Source organism: Panulirus ornatus, chromosome 53, assembly GCF_036320965.1.
Source record: "Panulirus ornatus isolate Po-2019 chromosome 53, ASM3632096v1, whole genome shotgun sequence".
Lineage (NCBI taxonomy): Eukaryota > Metazoa > Arthropoda > Malacostraca > Decapoda > Palinuridae > Panulirus > Panulirus ornatus.
In genome coordinates this window covers 10,830,798-10,853,144 of record NC_092276.1, presented here as the reverse complement: position 1 = coordinate 10,853,144, position 22,347 = coordinate 10,830,798, and the positions used below count along the sequence as shown (strand labels likewise).

Genomic DNA, 22,347 nt, shown 5'->3' with positions numbered 1-22,347 from the left:
TGATACTCTCTCACCCCAACTCTCATTTGCCCTTTTTTTCACCTCTTGCACCTTTCTCTTGACCTCCTGTCTCTTTCTTTTATACATCTCCCACTCAATTGCATTTTTTCCCTGCAAAAATCGTCCAAATGCCTCTCTCTTTTCTTTCACTAATACTCTTACTTCTTCATCCCACCACTCACTACCCTTTCTAATCAACCCACCTCCCACTCTTCTCATGCCACAAGCATCTTTTGCGCAATCCATCACTGATTCCCTAAATACATCCCATTCCTCCCCCACTCCCCTTACTTCCATTGTTCTCACCTTTTTCCATTCTGTACTCAGTCTCTCCTGGTACTTCCTCACACAGGTCTCCTTCCCAAGCTCACTTACTCTCACCACCCTCTTCACCCCAACATTCATTCTTCTTTTCTGAAAACCCATACAAATCTTTACCTTAGCCTCCACAAGATAATGATCAGACATCCCTCCAGTTGCACCTCTCAGCACATTAACATCCAAAAGTCTCTCTTTCGCACGCCTGTCAATTAACACGTAATCCAATAACGCTCTCTGGCCATCTCTCCTACTTACATAAGTATACTTATGTATATCTCGCTTTTTAAACCAGGTATTCCCAATCATCAGTTCTTTTTCAGCACATAGATCTACAAGCTCTTCACCATTTCCATTTACAACACTGAACACCCCATGTATATCAATTATTCCCTCCACTGCCACATTACTCACCTTTGCATTCAAATCACCCATCACTATAACCCGGTCTCGTGCATCAAAACCACTAACACACTCATTCAGCTGCTCCCAAAACACTTGCCTCTCATGATCTTTCTTCTCATGCCCAGGTGCATATGCACCAATAATCACCCACCTCTCTCCATCAACTTTCAGTTTTACCCATATTAATCGAGAATTTACTTTCTTACATTCTATCACGTACTCCCACAACTCCTGTTTCAGGAGTATTGCTACTACTTCCCTTGCTCTTGTCCTCTCACTAACCCCTGACTTTACTCCCCAGACATTCCCAAACCACTCTTCCCCTTTACCCTTGAGCTTCGTTTCACTCAGAGCCAAAACATCCAGGTTCCTTTCCTCAAACATACTACCTATCTCTCCTTTTTTCACATCTTGGTTACATCCACACACATTTAGGCACCCCACTCTGAGCCTTCGAGGAGTATGAGCACTCCCCGCGTGACTCCTTCTTCTGTTTCCCATTTTAGAAAGTTAATACAAGGAGGGGAGGATTTCTGGCCCCCCGCTCCCGTCCCCTCTAGTCGCTTTCTACGACACGCGAGGAATACGTGGGAAGTATTCTTTCACCCCTATCCCCAGGGATAATATACATATATATATACATATACACATACACACACATACACATACATACGCACATATACACACACACACACACACACATACATATATATACATATGAAAAATGTAAGAAACAATTTAGAAAACTGAAACTTCTAGCTTGAAATGAATGAAAAAATGAATGTCACATAATGGTTCAACCTCTGGCTATGGAAAAAGGAAATGTATAATTTATTTACACAAACGTCAATAGCAGTTCTCATCAATTTAACCACTGTATCAATCAGCTTCAATGTCTAAGCTACATTTTTCTCCAATTTCACTATTTTCTTGTCAAAACACCATGTATGAAAACTGTCACTCCAGTAACACAACTATAAACATTTACTTCCCCTTTAAAAAAAAGTTCTGAGGAAGTCTGTCTCGATACACTGCGGGAAACTCTACCACCTGGCGAGGTTTGTGTTGCAATGGTTCCCGATTCACAAACGTAGTAGCATCACTGGTGGGCCAAGGTAGTTCCGTTTGCGAAGAGGCGCTTTATATGATGTCTTGACACACGATGATCTTAACGAGGTGATGATAGAGGTCCAGTGGAAGTGTTGGTCAGCGATGGGCAATTTCCTTGCCATGCTGCGTAGAAGTTCCATGTACCTCATCAGGATTGGTTAAGCTCTCTGCCCTGGACGATCCCGGCGGAGCTGAGGTCCTTTCTTTTCTCCTTCTCTAACGATCTTTTCTGTGCGTCACGCTGGTCCAAGTGTACCTCACGCTCCGGAACTGGGAGTCGAAGTCAGCGCACGGTGTTGGCACCTGTTATGGTCGTCTGTATTGTTCGGTTGATCGGCTGTCGTAGAGTCACTGTCTTGAATGGTCACGTCAATCATATACAAGGTTCTCATCTGATAGAAAAGCATGGTATAGCTTCCTCTGGCCTGATGGCGACTATCACGTTTCCTACTCTCATGGACATATAGCATCATCCATGTACTATGAGACTGACAGTTTTCGTTCACGAACTCCATAATCTTCACCACTTCAATTGTCAATTCACACACGCTGCATTTATGTCTTACATCAAAGGTCAAGACGATAAATTACTCCAACAGTTCTCCCTCAGGTTACTTGTATTCTATGTTCAATCCAAACCGTATCAAACCACTAACAAATAATCACTCACTTGCTTTGATTTGGTCTGTACTTCTGATTGAGTCATGTAGTAGGCCAAAAACCAACTTCTGTTGAACAGATTAATGAAAAATATGACATTTGGTTTCCATTCCTCTTCACCCACTACCACAGTCAACACAGTCAATATATATATATATATATATATATATATATATATATATATATATATATATATATATATATATTGCTGGAAGTAGCAACCCTACCTTATGATCTGCTGTTTGGCCTCGGATCCGCTCACCGAGGCCTTTCCTGGCTATTTCATGCGAATGACGATGCCTTGGCCTGGCTGGCGCTTGGGAATGACTTGATGATTGATGCAAATGGATAGGAAATCTCATTTTTCCACATTGCATTTTATGAATAATTACTATTATCACTATCATTGTATTTATCATTATCAATATTATTATTATCATTGTTGTTATTGCTATTATCATCGTTATTATTATTGTTATTATCCTTACTATCATTGTTATTATCATTATTATTATTATTATCATCATTATTTTTTATCGTTATTATCACTCCTACTACTATTATTATAATCATAATTATGATTATCATTATCGTCAGTAAACAGTCTCCTCTCTCTAGTTTTCTTTATAAGTCCTTTATACTATCCATATCAATCTATAGATACCTTTTTATCTATCTATCTATCTATCTATCTATCTATCTATATATATATATATATATATATATATATATATATATATATATATATATATATATATATATATATATATATATATTATGTATTTCAAACATAATCCATATGTATCTTCCTAGAAAGTCTTCGTTATTCGCCAGAATCAGCCAGGAAGGCCTCGGTGAGCGGGAGAGGAACCAAACAGCAGATCATAAGGATGGGTTGCTGTGCTGACCAACCCGGGTGACGTCATCCGGAAACTAGCAAACTACCAGTGACGTTGAAGCCCCGCCCTTCACATGACGTCACCCGGGTTGCTCGGAGTAGCAACCCTATCTTATGATCTGCTGTTTGGCCTCGGATCCGCTCACCGAGGCCTTTCCTGGCTATTTCATGCGAATGACGAAGTCTTTGGTCTGTGGCTGGCGCTTGTGAAACGATAGATATGTCATTTTCCACCTAGTGTTTCATATTATCATTACTATCATTATCATTATTATTATTATTATCATCATCATCATCATTGTTATCATCAATTATCATTATACTTTGTATTTCTATTCATAATTGTTATTAGTAATCTTCGTTGGGTTTTCTGCTATCTACTAATGTGCTTTGTTTATTCTTTATAGCTTTTTAGGTGTCTGTGTTTGTGTGAAAGATATGATAATTTGTTTTACAGTTCCTTGAAGTCATTTGTGTTTTTCATTAAAATTCTTTTCTCAGCAAATATTTTTTGGATCTTTAGTTATTGATTTAGATTTCTATATTATTTTTCGGTCATTTAGATTGTTTTAGCTTTACTTCTCCTAGTTTTATTATCATTTGTGTCTGTTCTCCAAGCGTTGGTCTGTTATGTATTGTCCACTTTCTATTTGTTTTTAATCATTTTCAATAATGTATAACCCTTTTTTTTTTTTTGTTCTTTGTCTTTGAGCGTGTGTGCTACCGGACTCCACCTTCCAGAAGTGGCTGCTGCACCGTTGAGGAAGGGAGGAGTCACCATCATCTCCAAGGCTGGTTTTCTCTTCCTCAGTTGTGGACAGAGAGAGGAGTGGAAATTTACTGTGGGGCTTCTCTTCTCAGTAATGTTCGATCATCATTATGCTGCCTCCTGTGTGTGTGGGATGTGGCACTCAAGGTTACAGAAAGGTCCTTGAAAGATGGTTCTTACATATATGTGGGCAGAATTACAGGCAGGTAAAAAAAAACACACACACGAGAGAGATTTCTTTATTCTTTTATCAAGCCATCAGCAAAGTTCCCAATACAAGCAGTAAATAGCAGCATTTTGTTGGAGCCAAACGGTCCTTTGGTTACAAATTATTGAGTTGTGTGTGTGTGTGTGTGTGTGTGTGTGTATGAAAACATGATGCAGGTCATGAGATTATTTCTGAAATCAAAGGTACATATCAGTATTACACAAGACAAATACTTATCTGTCAACCTATGATTTTGTGTATAAGTGTTCAAATATGCATCTCTATATCTCGCATGAAATGGGGGCTCATTTATGTCATCTCTCTTTCTACCTATCTTTTTTTTTTTATCTATCTATCTATCATACACACACCAGCGCTCATACTGCATTAAAAAAAAAATTCCCTGACCATCAAGATTTGTTTGATAAGTCCAAATTCCGTCAGCCTGCAACTGACGGTGTCTGTTCTTCGATTGCTGAATACATTGAACTAACGAAATGTCGAGGGGGTACAGGATTTTCGTCACAAAGAGAATTCCGGAACAGCTTCGTCGACTGACAGAACAAAGGTCAAGAGAGACTGGAAACCGTTCTGGAAAGAGGCATTTTCTGCAATGGATTGCAGCAGCTACATTGGCTCGATGACTGAAAACAAAATACATATTACAAACTACCAAAAGGAATTCATGTCCTGATATAAGGGAAATCTATCTTGCATTTCCTTTCTATCTTTTATGAAAGGAAAAATGGACATCAAAATTCAGCAGGTTTGCCAGTATTCAGGGGAAAAAAAAAAGAAGTGGCGATTTTATGGCTGATCTCAGCACTGGAGAGGTAGACTGCTGAGTAAGTGGTATGAATCTTGAGGTTGCTGAGGTTGAAGGATGTAGCAGAGTGCTGAGACGAGGTGGCTGGTTGAGGTGAGCTTCTGTGGTAGGCTGTTGAGGTGAGCTCCTGTGTTAGGTTGTTGAGGAGAGCTCCTGTGGTAGGCCGCTGAGGTGAGCTTCTGTGGTGGGCTGTTGAGGTGAGCTCCTGTGGCAGGCCGCTGAGGTGAGCTTCTGTGGTGGGCTGTTGAGGTGAGCTTCTGTGGCAGGCCGCTGAGGTGAGCTTCTGTGGTGGGCTGTTGAGGAGAGCTCCTGTGGTAGGCCGCTGAGGTGAGCTTCTGTGGTGGGCTGTTGAGGTGAGCTCCTGTGGCAGGCCGCTGAGGTGAGCTTCTGTGGTGGGCTGTTGAGGTGAGCTTCTGTGGTCGGCTGTTGAGGTGAGCTGTGGAAGAAGAGAAGGATAACCATAACAGTGAGGTGATATCAATATATAATGACCAATAACATAGATCTAGGCTGATGATGATCATCATTATGCGCCGCCCTAATGTTGCTTTGTGAGTGCAGCAGCCTCTCACTGATGAGTTTATGTACCATCTGACACATCATACGGCTTCATTAATGCATTTTAACAGGGATTTGCATAAAATTTACACTTTACATATGGGGAAAAATGGGGGGGACGCGAAGCGATGTCGCACCAATAATACATCAGGCCATTGCAATATTTTAATGACAGTTAGTGAACGATATATAGATGATTTTCCTTTCATTTTACTCCGGCGAGTCACATGCAAACGATCATATATCTACTGCACTGTTAGTGTCAGGTTATAGCTACATTACAGGTAATTCTTGGAGTTAATTATGCTGTTGTGGTTTGGTTGCCTTGTGGAGTTTTGACGATCATGCAGGGTCTGGTAATTCAAATTGGAAGTATGTTGTGGTGTATTGCTACCTTAATGTGATATCCTAAATTGGAATTATACTTTGGTATAATGATACTTTAATGACATATTATACTTCTTAAGTTAGCATTCAGGTTCATGGACAATGTTTAGTTTCATAAGTAAATGTTTGGAGGTATTTTCAAAGTTATCCATATGGTCTGAAATTGTTGTTCTTATTATCCATAGGGTCCCTGAAATTGTTGTTCTTAGAGTGTTGATCAATATACATCTACAGCAGTGCTCCTAGAACATATACAGTGCTAATGTGAACAAGGCTTGATGGTATACTAACTAGCTGTACATATGATAGTATATTAGTGATGTAACATGCTGAGAAATTTGCTTTCTGTTATACATGACAATTCTGGTGATATGTCTTAGTATATCAATCACCTCATCTATCATACCTGTATGATGAAGACATTTCATCATTACACACTAGACCTAAGTGTTCCATATTAAAGAGAAAGAAGAGCTTTCAACCCTTTGCCTACCATGTTTTTTTGGCAGTGTTAGATAGTCACTGATGGCTGTATGAAGTTAACACCAAGGTTAATACTTAACTTTAATCATCATGAAAAGGTGATCAGGATTCTTCCACTCTACTTCATGTTCACTAAGTTCTCTCTGTTTGAACTCACACCCCAGCTTATCTGTCTATCTACAGTGCTAAACCTATCAATCATATCTTTATTCACATTTACTCTCAACTCTCTATCTCTCTCACACTCATCCAAGCTCAGACACCATCTTCTCCAGTTTCTCTTTCTAATCTACCACCACCGCCGCGTCATGAGCAAACAGCAACAGATTCGCTTCTCAGGTCCCTCTCTCACTCAATGAAACGGGGTTAATTTTCGAAAAAACAACACAATTAATAACTGCAGTTATCAATATTCAATACATGTAGCAGATTTTAGTGGTTATTAGATTGGCTTAGAAGTGGGGGAAAAAAGAGGTAGCAAAGTGAAAACGAAAAATATATGATTTTTTGAGGATAACAAATGGGCCCGACACTATTGTATATATCTATTAGTGAACGGAACCAACACAATGCTTGGAAAAATTTGGAACTGGAAAATAAAATGCAACGTCAGTAGGGATGAGTAAAAAACGAATTTGTACAGATAGATTGCTAAAAGCTGCGATGTGTAATGAAATTCATGCATATACAACGTTTTGTACGTTGAAACACTGGTAGTCCATTCGATTTTATCAGCAATTGTCGTCCGTTGAAAAAAGAATTCTTGTACTTGAAAAAAAGAGTCTATTCTTTTGTGAGCTTCGCCTTGGTGAAATTATGAACCATTTTGCTCACTAGGGGTGGTAAATCAGGTGGTTTTTTTTTCGAGAAACCATGTTAATACTTTAGTTGGGGAAGATCGTGAAGGGATGCTTTAGAAAACTAAGCCACTACGAGAGTGAGGTACTGGCTCCATAACACCCCCAACATAACACGAGTTTATATCCATACCTAACCAGTGAAATCTGACGAATTAAGCTTTAAGTAACACACACATACCTATGTAACTCCTCCCCATTCAGATCAAGAAAAGTCCATTAGATTAGGTAATTATCCATTAATGACGTTCCTAATAGCAGCTGAGTCCTTAACACTACTGACCAAACTCCACAAGATGTAATCATCATCCAAAGATGACGCTACTAATAGAATTAGATCCTTAACACTTCTGGCCAAAAGTCTATTATATCCAAAGATGACGCTACTAATAGAATTAGATCCTTAACACTTCTGGCCAAAAGTCTATTATATCCAAAGATGACGCTACTAATAGAATTAGATCCTCAACACTTCTGGCCAAAAGTCTATTACATCCAAAGATGACGCTATTAATAGAATTAGATCCTCAACACTTGTGGCCAAAGTCTATTATATCTAATAATTATCCATAAAATGACAATGTTAATAAGAGTTGGAACCTGAATCCTACTGGCCAAACTTCATTAGTTCTCATAATTATCTGTTAATGACAAATGTACATAGAAGGTTGATCTTGAACACCAGTGGCCAAATTCTTATTACATCTGATATATACTCATTAATGACACTTAATATAAACTGAACCATGAACTCTACTATCCAAATGTTACTGGATCTGATAATTACACATATATAACATTGTTATCATCCATTAATGACACAGTTAACGGTAGGTAAATCGTGAACGCTACTGGCCAAACTCCATTACATCTCACAATCCTCCAAACATGACAATATTCACAGGAACTGATCCCTGAATGTTACTCTACCACTGACCAGGATCTCACCACACCAACAAACAATCCAGCCCTGGAGGGACTGGTAAACACTGACCCCCCCAAAACACACACACACACACACACCCACACACACACAACAGGGGTAGACTTACGACTTCCATCAACAAAGAGAGAGATGTTTTTGTTCTATGTAGGACGGATCTTGTGTTCGTGGCTCCTGCTTCTGTTGCTGGGGTTGCTTCGCCAGCTGTAGTTCTGCTGGTCGATCTTCCGTCGTGGCAAGCCTCTGAAAATAAGAGAGCCATAAGTTCGGAAGCAGATCTAAGATTATATTTTCCTTTGGAAAGTGGTAAGAAGATAGGTCTTGCAGGGAGTGGCATTCTGACAGGAAATTGGGAAAGATTTTCATATGCAATCAAACGCATGAATATAGATAAAGTGTGTCCAACTTTGAGGATTACCTGTGACACATTTTAAGCTAAGGATTTACAGTCAAATAAAATTACACTTTTAAGCTATTACATAAATAAGTATATATATATATATATATATATATATATATATATATATATATATATATATATATATATATATATATATATTTTTTTTTTTCTTTTCTTTTCTTTCAAACTATTCGCCATTTCCCGTGTTAGCGAGGTAGCGTTAAGAACAGAGGACTGGGTCTTTGAGGAAATATCCTCACCTGGCCCTCTTCTCCGTTCCATCTTTTGAAAAATTAAAAAAAAAACGAGAGGGGAGGATTTCCAGCTCCCCGCTCCCTCCCCTTATAGTCACCTTCTACGACACGCAGGGAATACGTGGGAAGTATTCTTTCTCCCCTATCCCCAGGGATATATATATATATATATATATATATATATATATATATATATATATATATAAAACGCATCAGGCCCCAAAATTACGCAATTTCTGAAAATCACACGTAAACATGGCGGGTTTGTATGCAGTTTTGCAACAGCAATTACTAGCTAGACAAATATGTTCAAAATTTTGCGTGTATTGGAATTACATTTACAAAGTTTATCTAAACTCTGTTGAATGTGTAATGAATAAATACCGATTTTAACGAATAGAAAATGTAGAAAAAAACAATGGAATTTAGTCTACAGTCTTTGGCAGATAAATTGGGAGGTATGACAATTATGGTGCTAACCCCGTCTTCCAATGAGAGTTGCTAGAGCTAAGGTAAAATTTACATACAGACGAATAACTTAGAGAACCAATGGCTATGGGACAGTAACCCTCTCAGAATGCAAACTTAAAAATCTTATTTCAAGGAGTGGTAAAAGTGCCTCTAACCTCACCATGAATCCTGGAAGAAACAAATACAAGAGACATTGACCAATCAAAGACAGAACGTGTGTAAAGTCGAACTACGAAGTCTCGAAAGAGATCCCATGATACGGAGCATATTACATGGCATCATCGCCTCTACTTCCAATTAGATGAAGGGTGGGTGGGGGGTGTCGATCCTGTACATATAGGCTCTGACACCAAACAAACACATCCTCATCCCACGTTTAGTGTCCCAAAGTAGGATCATGAACACACATTTTGTTATAATCGTATCCTATAATATAGGGACACAACTAGCGCTTCTTCCTGACATTATATAAATATATATATATATATATATATATATATATATATATATATATATATATATATATATATACACTATATAATGCATATGACAACGTCATTCATTAATGGAGGCAATTTTCACGTCTCAAAATATGGTGTTTCAATTGGAAAAAAAAATAATCTCATGTCATACATCACATTGTTACAGTAGTCAGAAAGACAATTAATTCAACCATTAAGAGTATGGTTAAATCACGTGTCTGTAGGAAAATATATGAAGTCTTTTACTAGATCATTTAATGACTGACAATTTGCAGTCTCAGATAGAAGGAATTTCAGTGTCATTTATTTATATCACTGTAAATGGTGTCTTAGTCTTTTGGATACATGAGATGAATTAGAAATTCCTCTCTAACCTTAAATTACGTACATGGGCCCCTATGTATTATGAGAATGCGTGTGATCTTAGTCCGTAACACTTACAGTTTAGGTTACACATTTTTTCATTTGGTAGAGGAAATGGCAGCTTGACATGGACGACTTTAATGACAAAACCAACTAAAACCTTTGGAAAAAAAAAAATTGGTTTTAATACCGAGTGACATAATTCCCTCTTGATCTGATGGTTACTAAGTTATCCTGATAATCTTCATTCAGATTATACACTCTCCTGATACACATACACACACACACACACACACACACACACACACACACACACACACACACACACACACACACACAGAGTTGATCATCTTCTTAGGAAATGATTCCTCTAACCTGATGATATCTATATAACACAGTGCTTTCTTTAGTTATCAAATCACTTAAAAGATTTTATAACAATTCTTAAGAACATTCTATAATGGATAGACTGTTCTATAGAACATTTAAAAAAGAAATATTGGAATATCATAATGAGAGATCACATAGAGCCTAACCTATCGTAATAGATTAGATTAGATTTAGATTATTTACTGACCACAGAATCACATAAGTCACAAATTTCTAAAAAAATACCGAAACCAAAATCAAACCATCATCACCATAACATAAAACGTTAATTATGGTCCAAATGAAAAATAGTTATTATATAATGACTTAAACATAAGACACTCAATACAATACATAAGAGAAACATTGTAGCTGGCATATTCTAACACAATTAGGCATATAGGTTCAAAATTTCATGAATAGCAAGACATACAGTTTTATGATCCATTCTAATTACAAAGAAGTCTTGCATGGTAGTAATACCGAACTGCTGTCTTAGGTGGGTAGACATTGCGCACCAGGTGCACTAATACATCAGGGAATACGTCGAATCTTGCAATGTTCACGTCTCCTATTAAGACGCCTCTCCCGCACCTTCGCCTCCTTGATGCTTCTGGCGGCTGGTCTGGAGTAGTGGTGTAGCCTCCTCCATCTCGCCTCCTGCTATCCTTCTGTGATCTAACCCCAGGACGGTCGATCTCCCCACCATCAAGGGCCACCTCCACTCCCTTCTGACTGGACAGACCTTGTCTATATACAGTATATATTGACTGGCCAGTGGCGGCGAGTCTTCCATTAAGACACCTAAACTCAGCGGCTCCCGCCTTTGAGGTAACTGGTGCCTGGCTACCTCGGGGTCGTAATTCCGACCATGAAGACGCCCGAGCGAGCAACTCATTTCCCTGTGGTGGCTGATGGCTGGCACGGAGGGAGGGAGGGAGGTCCTGTAGTGATGGCTGGCACGGAGGGAGGGAGGGAGGTCCTGTAGTGATGGCTAACACTGAGGGAAGGAGGTCCCCGGTGGCTGATGGCTGGCACTGAGGGAAGGAGGTCCCCGGTGGCTGATGGCTGGCACTGAGGGAGGGAGGTCCTGTAGTGATGGCTGGCACTGTGGAAGAGAGGTCCTCGGTGGCTGATGGCTGGCACTGAGGGAGGGAGGTCCTGTAGTGATGGCTGGCACTGTGGAAGAGAGGTCCTCGGTGGCTGATGGCTGGCACTGAGGGAGGGAGGTCCTGTAGTGATGGCTGGCACTGTGGAAGAGAGGTCCTCGGTGGCTGATGGCTGGCACTGTGGAAGAGAGGTCCTCGGTGGCTGATGGCTGACGCAGGGATGGTTGTTGTTCTGAGGCTGATGGCTGAGGTAGGGAAGACAGTACCTCGGTGGCTCATGACTCACATGGGGGCAGATATATCTCCCTGTTATCAAGCCTGACGGTGAAGCTGGAGTCGGATCATCATTAAGGTACTCTACTAAAGTCACTGGCGTCAGATCTCTTACCCTGAAGCTTTTTTTAATTCGAATCTTCACTTCCTCCACTAAGTTCTTCGAAAGCACAACTCCTGCCCTTGTGGTCCAGCTTTCTTTAGAAGGTACATCCCAAATACAACCTCCTAACCACTGAACCACCTCCTGACCTTCTGGTAATCAAGTGACTCCATGAACTGATAGCATTTTCCACCCAAGTACCTTAAAGAACAGTCCCCTCTCCTTGTGTTGCCAGGCATGGGTTGATACATCATCTATAAGGACGTCTGAGACGCTAAAGAGATCACATGGTTGTGTAGTCGGCCCTCGGTGGCAAATTCTTCCATTACGACAGCCATAACGGAATGGATATCACCCCGACCCTGAGTTCCCAGCTACCATAATGATGGTGCGCAAGCGCGCGCAGGTAATGCCAGCGCACAGAGCCATCAAGACCCCAGTAAAGCAGGCGAAATATAATAATGGAAACGTACACACGGATGGCAAACACATTTTGGCGGATGACTGGCGACGGTGGGACACCCATCCCTCATCCTGAGACACCAAACGGGCGCGTATGTTCTCTTCGCACACAGGTACTGCTGGTGAACACAGAGGAACGACACATTCGCCCATGTCAGAACGGTTGGCAAACACATAAGGCTCTCCCGTACGCACTTGCTGGCGTGCAAATATTACCGACCCTCCACCCACCTAACCACACACACACACACACACACACACCGACACCCGCACACCTACACACAGACACATATTATGTTGCCACACAAACACTGCCGCTGCTACAGTTGCTGTTGATGTAAAGCGTCGAAGGTATACACACACACACACACGACTTGTTGGACCACAGGTAACGCCAGAATGTACAGTATTGTCGCAGACGTAATGTCTGTAAACACATATATGTTTCTGGGAGGTAAGGAGATGATCGTGGCGTGCAAACAACGCCTGTAGTTCCAATCGCATTCATGGCTCATAGGAATAATTGGTCTCCCTTCTTTCCTATCTCCCTTGGCTCACGGGAATAACAGCTCTCCCTTCTTTCCTATCCTTGTGGACTACCTCTCTCCCTGTCTTTCGTCATTCTCTCCTAATCTTCCACATTTCTTTCCCCACATCCTTCATGCTAGTCTCCTTACTCTTCTATCTTTCCTAACTTTCACCCCTTTTCATTTCCTGGGGGCTTATGATCTTCTTCTTCATCCTCCTCCTCTCCTGCCCCTTCCTTCCTTCCCTTCACCAAAACATTCCTGTCACCTCTCCTTCCTTCTTGCCCTTCAGTCTCCTCTCATGGCCTTCCTCCCTCCCTTCCTAATGTTTACCTTCCTCCCTTCCTCGTCCTCCCTCTCCAATAATAACCTGACATATCCTCCCAGCTCGTTCTCCACCCTCTCTTTTTTTTTCCCCCTCCTTCCTCTCCAGGTCTCCCTTAATATCGCACCAACATTTGAGGTGTAAAACCTAAATTGCGTTCCTCTCCGACACTCTCAATTTTGACGGAGGTAATAAAAGATATAAACATTCGCCAATGACTGAAAAAATTCTGTTGGGTTTTAATGGCCATTATAGTTTTGGGGATGATTGGTTTTCGTTACGTAGAATTAATATAAGTCGTGTGAAGTGTTGGCTTTAGGAATGAGGAACCAGATGGCTTTGTGAGGCAAAGGAAGTAAGTTAGAATATTCTCTGGGGTGATAATGGGAGGGCAATATATTGTGTTATTACTATGGATCAACACGATTTCAGGTGAAGTTAGCTACACGGTGAGTATAGTTATTTTGAAGTCATGGTACAAAGCTGTTTCGTTTAGTTAAACTTGTCCATATGTATGAATAAAGAAACATATAGGTTAGCAGACAAGTAAGAACATACACAGACAAATAGACAGGCAGACAGACAGACACACACACACACACACATACACATACACACACATTCCTTGATGATGGTCGATGAATGGGTACCTGGTTATGGTAGGCGTGTGTGTGTGTGTGTGTGTGTGTGTGTGTGTGTGTGTGTGTGTGTGTGAACATATAGGAGCAAGGCAGTTAAAGAGTATAAAACCCTCTTCTTGTAACTCACAAATGGTAATCACAAAGAGTAATTACGGAGTAATCACAAAGTAATTACGATGAGTAATCACAAAGAACAATCACAGAGTAATCACAAAGAGTAATCACAGTAATTACACGGTAATCAAAGAGCAATCACAGCGTAATCACAAAGATTAATCACAGAGTAATCACACAGGGAGTGTACGTGGAAGTGGCAGCAAACAGACGTCATCTTTAAGCACGTAAACACTAGAAAGTGTGCAAGTTTTCAGCTCCGTGCTATTTTCAGCATCAAAACCAATTTTACACCGATGATCACAGAGAATTCCACCCACCACACGAGACGTGACGCCAGCAGTGAGCACCTGTCAAACCACTCACCACTTGCCGATGTATGGAGTGGCAGGGGCAATTACCCCGTCATTTACAGCCGTCATTTACAGCCGTCATTTACAGCCGTAGGAGTATGGAGGTTGTGTCGTGAGAAGTCTGCTACCCTCCCACAATTTTTATAGCTTTAGTGTTGTGTGTCGTCATCTGGCATCGGTGAAATATACTGAAACACACACACACACACACACACACACACACACACACACCCAACCACCCACACACACACACACACATACACACACTGGCACCCACCCACACAGACACCCAACCACCCACACACACACACATACACACACTGGCACCCACCCACACAGACACCCAACCACCCACACACACATACACATACACACACTGGCACCCACCCACACAGACACCCAACCACCCACACACACACATATACACACACTGGCACCCACCCACACAGACACCCAACCACCCACACACACACACATACACACACTGGCACCCACCCACACAGACACCCAACCACCCACACACACACACACATACACACACTGGCACCCACCCTCACAGACACCCAACCACCCACACACACACACATGGATATCAGGCCGACGGAGACAACAATGAACTCGTTCGTCCAATGCCAACTGTTACCTCCTCCTCCTCCTCAACCTGCTCCTCCTTCCTCGTCCTATAAATAGTCCCTGGAGTGTGAAAGGAGCAAAGAGGAGAGCGCAATCGACCTGGCTTGACAAAAGATCTTATTACCGTGAGGGGAGGTGAAGAGTCGGAGAGAAATGCGAAGACTTTGTACATGTTTCCAGACATATTTGTATATCAAGATCACTACTCTATAGGACTGCATATTTGTCATGAATGATGTAAGTTTATATAGGTAGATATATGTAGTTGTGTGTATATATACATACATACATACATATATATATATATATATATATATATATATATATATATATATATATATATATATATATATATATATATATATATATATATATATCCATGTAGATGTAGATATATAAATAGGTCTATATAAATAGTTATGTGTCGAGAATTAATAAATAATTACGTATTGATAAAGCATGTGACTAATACTAACTGCTACTTAACCATTGGTATTATGCAAATTACTTCCTGTAGTTTATCGAGTGTGTCTGCACAAACCCTTACTGGCACACAGGGAGACACGTGTCATCAGGATCATCCGATGTATATGGATCAAGGACCCTTTAGTAGTTTGATAATATCTTTCTATCATTCTAGCCATATCGCAGGTGTTGGGGCTACAATGTCCTTTTACATTGAGTGTGTGTGTGTGTGTGAGAGTGAGAGAGAGAGAGAGAGAGAGAGAGAGAAGAGAGAGAGAGAGAGAGAGAGAGAGAGAGAGAGAGAGAGAGAGAGAGCTATAACACTGGCTCAGCCAACCACTCACGTGTTCTGGAAATCACCAGGTCCTCTTGTCCAGTCCCTCAGACCTTCCATCAAAATTTAGCGACACATCAAACTAGCCAAATAGCAAATAGGCATCATTCATTATACATCATTCATCCCTTTCTTACCTTATTCTTTAACACTTTCTCTTCACATATTTGCATAGCAAATAGGGATCATTCATTATACATCATTCATCCCTTTCTTACCTTATTCTTTAACACTTTCTCTTCACATATTTGCATAGCAAATAGGGATCATTCATTATACATCATTCATCCCTTTCTTACCTTATTCTTTAACACTTTCTCTTCACATATTTGCATAGCAAATAGGGATCATTCATTATGCATCATTCATCCCTTTCTTACCTTATTCTTTAACACTTTCTCTTCACATATTTGCATAGCAAATAGGGATCATTCATTATACATCATTCATCCCTTTCTTACCTTATTCTTTAACACTTTCTCTTCACATATTTGCATAGCAAATAGGGATCATTCATTATACATCATTCATCCCTTTCTTACCTTATTCTTTAACACTTTCTCTTCACATATTTGCATAGCAAATAGGGATCATTCATTATACATCATTCATCCCTTTCTTACCTTATTCTTTAACACTTTCTCTTCACATATTTGCATAGCAAATAGGGATCATTCATTATACATCATTCATCCCTTTCTTACCTTATTCTTTAACACTTTCTCTTCACATATTTGCATAGCAAATAGGGATCATTCATTATACATCATTCATCCCTTTCTTACCTTATTCTTTAACACTTTCTCTTCACGTATTTGCATATTTCTCCTCGTAGGTATAAAAGCTTTCAAAGACTGGCTGGAAAATGTACATACATAGTTTTCGATTACGTAAATACTATTACGTACATACGTCCGGGAACTAGAATCTTTTTAAGCTACGCTCAGTACAAATGTGGTCTTAAGAGAATAATCATAGTCTACATAATTCGCCATATAATCGAAGTGGTGTCTGACCTCAAAATTCCCTAATGGTGCTTTTAGGGACAGGTTGTATCAAGGCTCAAAGAACAGCTGTAGATAAACAGAAACGAAATGTTTTCCTTACACAACAGAAAGGGTAGAAATAAACCTAAACACTGGAAAAAATCTCGGAAAAAAGTTCTCAAAGATTTGTTGGCTATAGTATTGGACGACGAGGTTTCCCCTCCCCCTCAACACACACACACACACACACACACACACACAGCCAGTCTCCCTCCGTCTCGCACTTTTAGCTCAATATTTACCCTCATCTTGTCCGCTTCCCTACCGTCTGGCAACGAATCTCTTGAGATCCCCCATACACACACCTGCAACCTCTCCCTCGAATACACCCTCCACACAACCCACCCTTGGCATCTCCCTCCACACCATGATCACGCTCCGCAGAATCCTCTTCGTCCACACAACCGCCCCATCCACCACAGTCACCACAGCACACGCCTACCACACAATATCCACTCTATATCCCTTTCCCGGCGACTGGTTTGTGGTCTTGCGCCAGAGAGAGATTATCACATTTTCTTTTCCAAGCCAATTTCCAGGCAGCGAGAATGATATATATGCGTTGTAGTGGGGCCCAAGGACAAGACCTCCCCGAGATGGAAAAGGCTAGATCCCGGTTTAGGTTGGTCCCAGCTGAGTCACAACTGTTTGGGAATCGTTATTTCCTTAAATGTTTGCTCATCCTGGAAGGAGCGTTTGAGTGGGAGGGTCTGTGTGTGTGTTGACAGACCAGCAATTAACGTATTACGGTTGTAGAACTTCCAGCGATGTCCAGGGCCCATCATGGCTCCTCTGCTAGATTCTTTCCGACGTTTCTCATAAGGAAAGACAATGGGCTCTCTCTCTCTCTCTCTCTCTCTCTGCTCATCCTCTCCACACACACACCTCTGCTCTGCCTAATACACCGAACCATGGAAATGAAGGCGTCGGGGACCTGCTCGAAGTTTGTAAGCAACATATGAATAGTCCTCCCTATAACGCTACATTAAAAACGACAATATTCACAGGGATAGTTACCTCAGCCCTTTGGATATTCATCTCATTTACGATCTTCTCCCCAAATATTCCTCCCAAATGATTTTTCATCCTTGAAGACCCATACGAGCAGACGTGACTACATGAATCAAATCTTTGGCTACCTGTCGTCAAGCGTGAGCCAGAGGAGAAAGGTAGCTAAATGGTCATAACACTTGAGAGAATACACTCACCTCTAAATATTGGAGTCGTCTCTCTCTTGAAAAATTCCTCCAAAATGATCTTTCCTCTTCAGCAGCACACGATGAATGAAACCTGTGGCTTCGAGTCATTAAGCTTGTGCAGAAGGAGGAGGAGGAGGAGGAGGAGGCAGTAACTAGCGGTGATGACACTTGACCACCAAAACTCACTTCCAGACACTAGAGCCACACCCTCATCATTACCACAATTCATGGCATCAGATCACCCTGGGGGGGAAAAAAAACGAGAACGAATCAGAGACAAGAGCACAAATCACAAATGCCTCAGAGCACAGCACAATTTTTTCATTGAAGATTCGTCGTGAGGGAACGAAAGAAGAGGAAACATTTATGCCAGAGCAGAGTGTAGGAACAAAAAAAAAAAAAAAGGAATCTTTTGCAGAGTGTGTGTGTGTGTGTGTGTTGTGTGTGTGTGTGTGTGTGTGTGTGTGTGTGTGTGTGTGGAAGGGCGCGAGCGAGTCATTTGTTCTGAAGCCCAGAAATATGAAAGGCGTGCGAGGGAAGACAGCACAAGGCGCTTGACAAAACTCAGCGACACAGAAACTCCATCGTAGGAAAGAAGGGAGGGAGGTACCAGGAGAACGCACACCCCACACCCTCCCTCTCTCCACAGATGGGTCTTTCTACGTACCTGACGCCCACCTTGGGAGTCCTTTGGGCTAATGTGGGAGACCCGGAAAGGATGGTTATCCTGGCTAAGGAAAAGGATATGAGTAGAGATGAGGAGAGCCGAGGATAGGCCTCATTTTGTTCTATAGAATCAGGGGCTTCTCTTTTTCTCTGTATTCCAGAAAAAGGAAAAAAAAAATATAGGGAGACATTCTAAAAATGCGAAATTAGGGAGAAGATGGTCTCTCTAGCGTCCCATATTTTAGGGTTATATCTCGAAATCCTTACTATAATCTGGGGAGAAATGCCCACATTCCCGTCCCTCGGTCCTCAGGGATGGCAAAATTCGTCTGGTGTACACGAGGACAAATATGATGCTCTTGTCTTTATTACGGAGCTTAGCAGCAGCGTCCTGCCTGTGTGGTGATGTATGGGGGGTGTGTGGGAGGCGGTAGGGGTACGTGTGGAGAACTGGAGAGGGACCTGTGGTGGTGGAGACGAGGATGATGTATGGGGGGGGTGTGTGGGAGGCGGTAGGGGTACGTGTGGAGAACTGGAGAGGGACCTGTGGTGGTGGAGACGAGGATGATGTATGGGAGAGAGAGAGAGAGAGAGAGAGAGAGAGAGAGAGAGAGAGAGAGAGAGAGAGAGAGAGAGAGAGAGAGAGAGAGAGAGAGGCGGGATAGGGATGATGGTGAGGGGGAAGATTTGATGGTGGTGATTGGAAACGAGTAAGGAAGAGCAAACTGCCCCGCTGATGGCCAGTGATTAAATGTCTATATATATATGACATTCCTATGTTCTTTTCCCTAGTCTTTTACGTACGCTACAGTGAAAAGGCAGAGCCTAACTATTACATATTTGAAGTTTCTTTTGGATACATGTTGATATGGGTAAGCCAAAATGATTTTGTCTTTCGATACAACGTAATCATTATTGTTCCATATTTAATTTGATGCAGTCTATGAATATCTCTCGCGTTTGTTAAGTCTCATTATCCCCCTTCAACCCGTTGGTATCAGCAGCCAATCATTTAATGATTCATTTCTCTTCCCCACGACGTATTTTTGAGCAGAAGTTTACCACTATGAATAGTTTGTATCTTACAACATTGTTTGTGTAATTACTTGGAATCTTAAGCTGTGAAAAAGGCAATGGTGAGTTGTCTCTCATGGCAAGTGTTTATTATAGATAACATTAAATGCAAATGAAGACTTCCGAGTTGTAGTTTGAGTGAATGTAAAAGAAAACTTGGGCAAGTGGTTGAAGACAGTCCCAGATGAGACGAGAAGACATGATCAGGTAACTCCCTAGGTACTTTTCGGCCGATGGACACACACACACACACACACACACACACACACTCTCTCTCTCTTCTCTCTCTCTCTCTCTCTCTCTCTCTCTCTCTCTCTCTCTCTCTCTCTCTCTCTCTCTCTCTCTCGTGAGCAGAACCTGCCCGAAAATCTGTGGCGTCCTTACTATAAACCCTTGGCTCGCGCTACTGACGGCCTCGATAATGGCCCACTCTCGTAAGCCCTATCTTGCCTATCAAATGTGGAGCAGCTCTACCTTAAGGCCAAGTCTTGCCAGTGATGCCAAGACAGAGCTGAGCCCCTCGACCAGCCCTCGCCAGGATGGGAGGGCACACAATATGGCCAATTAGGATGACCACAACATCTCACACGTTTTGGCTCTTATGACTATATCTAACCAGTACTGAACAGCATTCTGAACATAATTACATTCTTTTTTTTCCCCCACTTTGGTCAAAGTAAATTTTGAGACTTGTTGCTTCTTGAAGACATTGATCGCTAAGACTCGAGAGCAATCCGTGTGTGTTTTTCAATATACATGGGTTTGCCAAAGTTTGTCTGACAAGTTCTTTCCAAAGTAGGTCCCCGCGTCACTGGCTCTCTTATATATATATATATATATATCTTCCTCGCTCAAATGCTTCGATGTGCCATTCGCCTTAGTCTCGATCTTGGAGAGAGAGAGAGAGAGAGAGAGAGAGAGAGAGAGAGAGAGAGAGAGAGAGAGAGAGAGAGTCTTGAGTCCTTCTATTCATCCTTAGCATGTGTAACTAAACCTTATCCTACCAAGCACAAAACCTATCCTTTTTTTTTTTGCCACGTTTGTCCCATATCATATCAATTTCTCCAAGCCTTACCTCACCCACCTCTCGAGGATTCGTACTACCTCAAAGCCAGTCTCTACATCCCATTCAACCTTGTATCTGCACTCCCTCACCTTGCTTCAATTCCTTTTACTAACACCATTCGTCCATTGTCTTCTCCACTTCGTTGTGACTGAAGGCGATCTAAACGCTTATGAACGATAAACAATATCTTGATTAGACTACTGACTTATCTCAGGGCCTCTTAAGCTGCTAGGACTGGCGAGAGGAAACGCTTAAGTCTCAGCTTAGCTGAGTTAGACGCATCTCATCGTAAGAGCGTAGCGGTAGATCGTCCGCGTAACTAATAGTTTCTTTAATTGCGTTGGGAGGGAGGACTGGCTGGCGGGCTGGCGCGGGGCGAAGGGGGGGCGTCGTCGTCCCCCAACAAAGCAACTCTCTCCCTCAGCACCTCAGCAAATCCTGACCAGGACGACAATATACCTGAGGTTCAGCAGCTCAGAATTCTTCCCTCCCACTCCGGGACACAATCAGTCTGCACCTCCGAGGCGATCAGTAATCTCTTAAGCGCCTTTGAGGGGCTTAATGTGGCAAGTTGTCCGATTTCGGACCTGAAAGAAGAGATTTCGAACACTGACCCCCCCTTTTTTTTTTTATACAGTCCGTTTTCTGTTCTCGCCTTTGTCTTCTCCGTTTTTCTCTTCGGGTCGTCGGATTTGGATTTTCATGCCTGGTCGCCTCTTGGGTTTCAGAGTGGAAGGAGATCATATACAAAATGTAGGTACGCTCGCCCTAGTGAGCTTTGAAACCCTCGTCTCTGTTATGATCCTAAATGCAAACACCACCTTGTATTCACGAGTATTTCTACACCAAAGTATCCCTTGAAGATTGCGAGGTCAAACTATCTCAAATCTTACCGTGATTTCATAAAATTTTTTAAGCCAGGAGAGTTTGTTTCTGTTTTTTTTTTTAAGGGGAAGGGGGTGGTTTAGGGGATAAGCGACAATCTTCTGGTTGGTCGCAAAGACAATATTAAAGATGGATAAGAAATATTAAAGCTGGATAAGAAATATTAAAGTTGGATAAGAAATATTAAAGTTGGATAAGAAATATTAAAGCTGGATAAGAAATATTAAAGCTGGATAAGAAATATTAAAGTTGGATAAGAAATATTAAAGATGGATAAGAAATATTAAAGTTGGATAAGAAATATTAAAGTT

General features: G+C 41.4%; 1 protein-coding gene across 1 annotated transcript in view; it reads right to left on the bottom strand.

Moving 5' to 3' along the window:
- Positions 1–4,391: 4,391 nt before the first annotated feature.
- Positions 4,392–22,347, bottom strand: part of LOC139765140 (uncharacterized) — a 21,704-nt gene continuing 3,748 nt past the window's right edge. The window contains exons 3-5 of the mRNA XM_071692332.1: positions 18,355–18,588; positions 8,532–8,665; positions 4,392–5,630 (exon numbers count right to left, since the gene is read on the bottom strand). Coding sequence (XP_071548433.1) covers positions 5,121–5,630; positions 8,532–8,540 — 519 coding nt within the window. The 5' untranslated portion in view covers positions 8,541–8,665; positions 18,355–18,588 and the 3' untranslated portion in view covers positions 4,392–5,120. The remainder of the gene's footprint in view (positions 5,631–8,531; positions 8,666–18,354; positions 18,589–22,347) is intronic.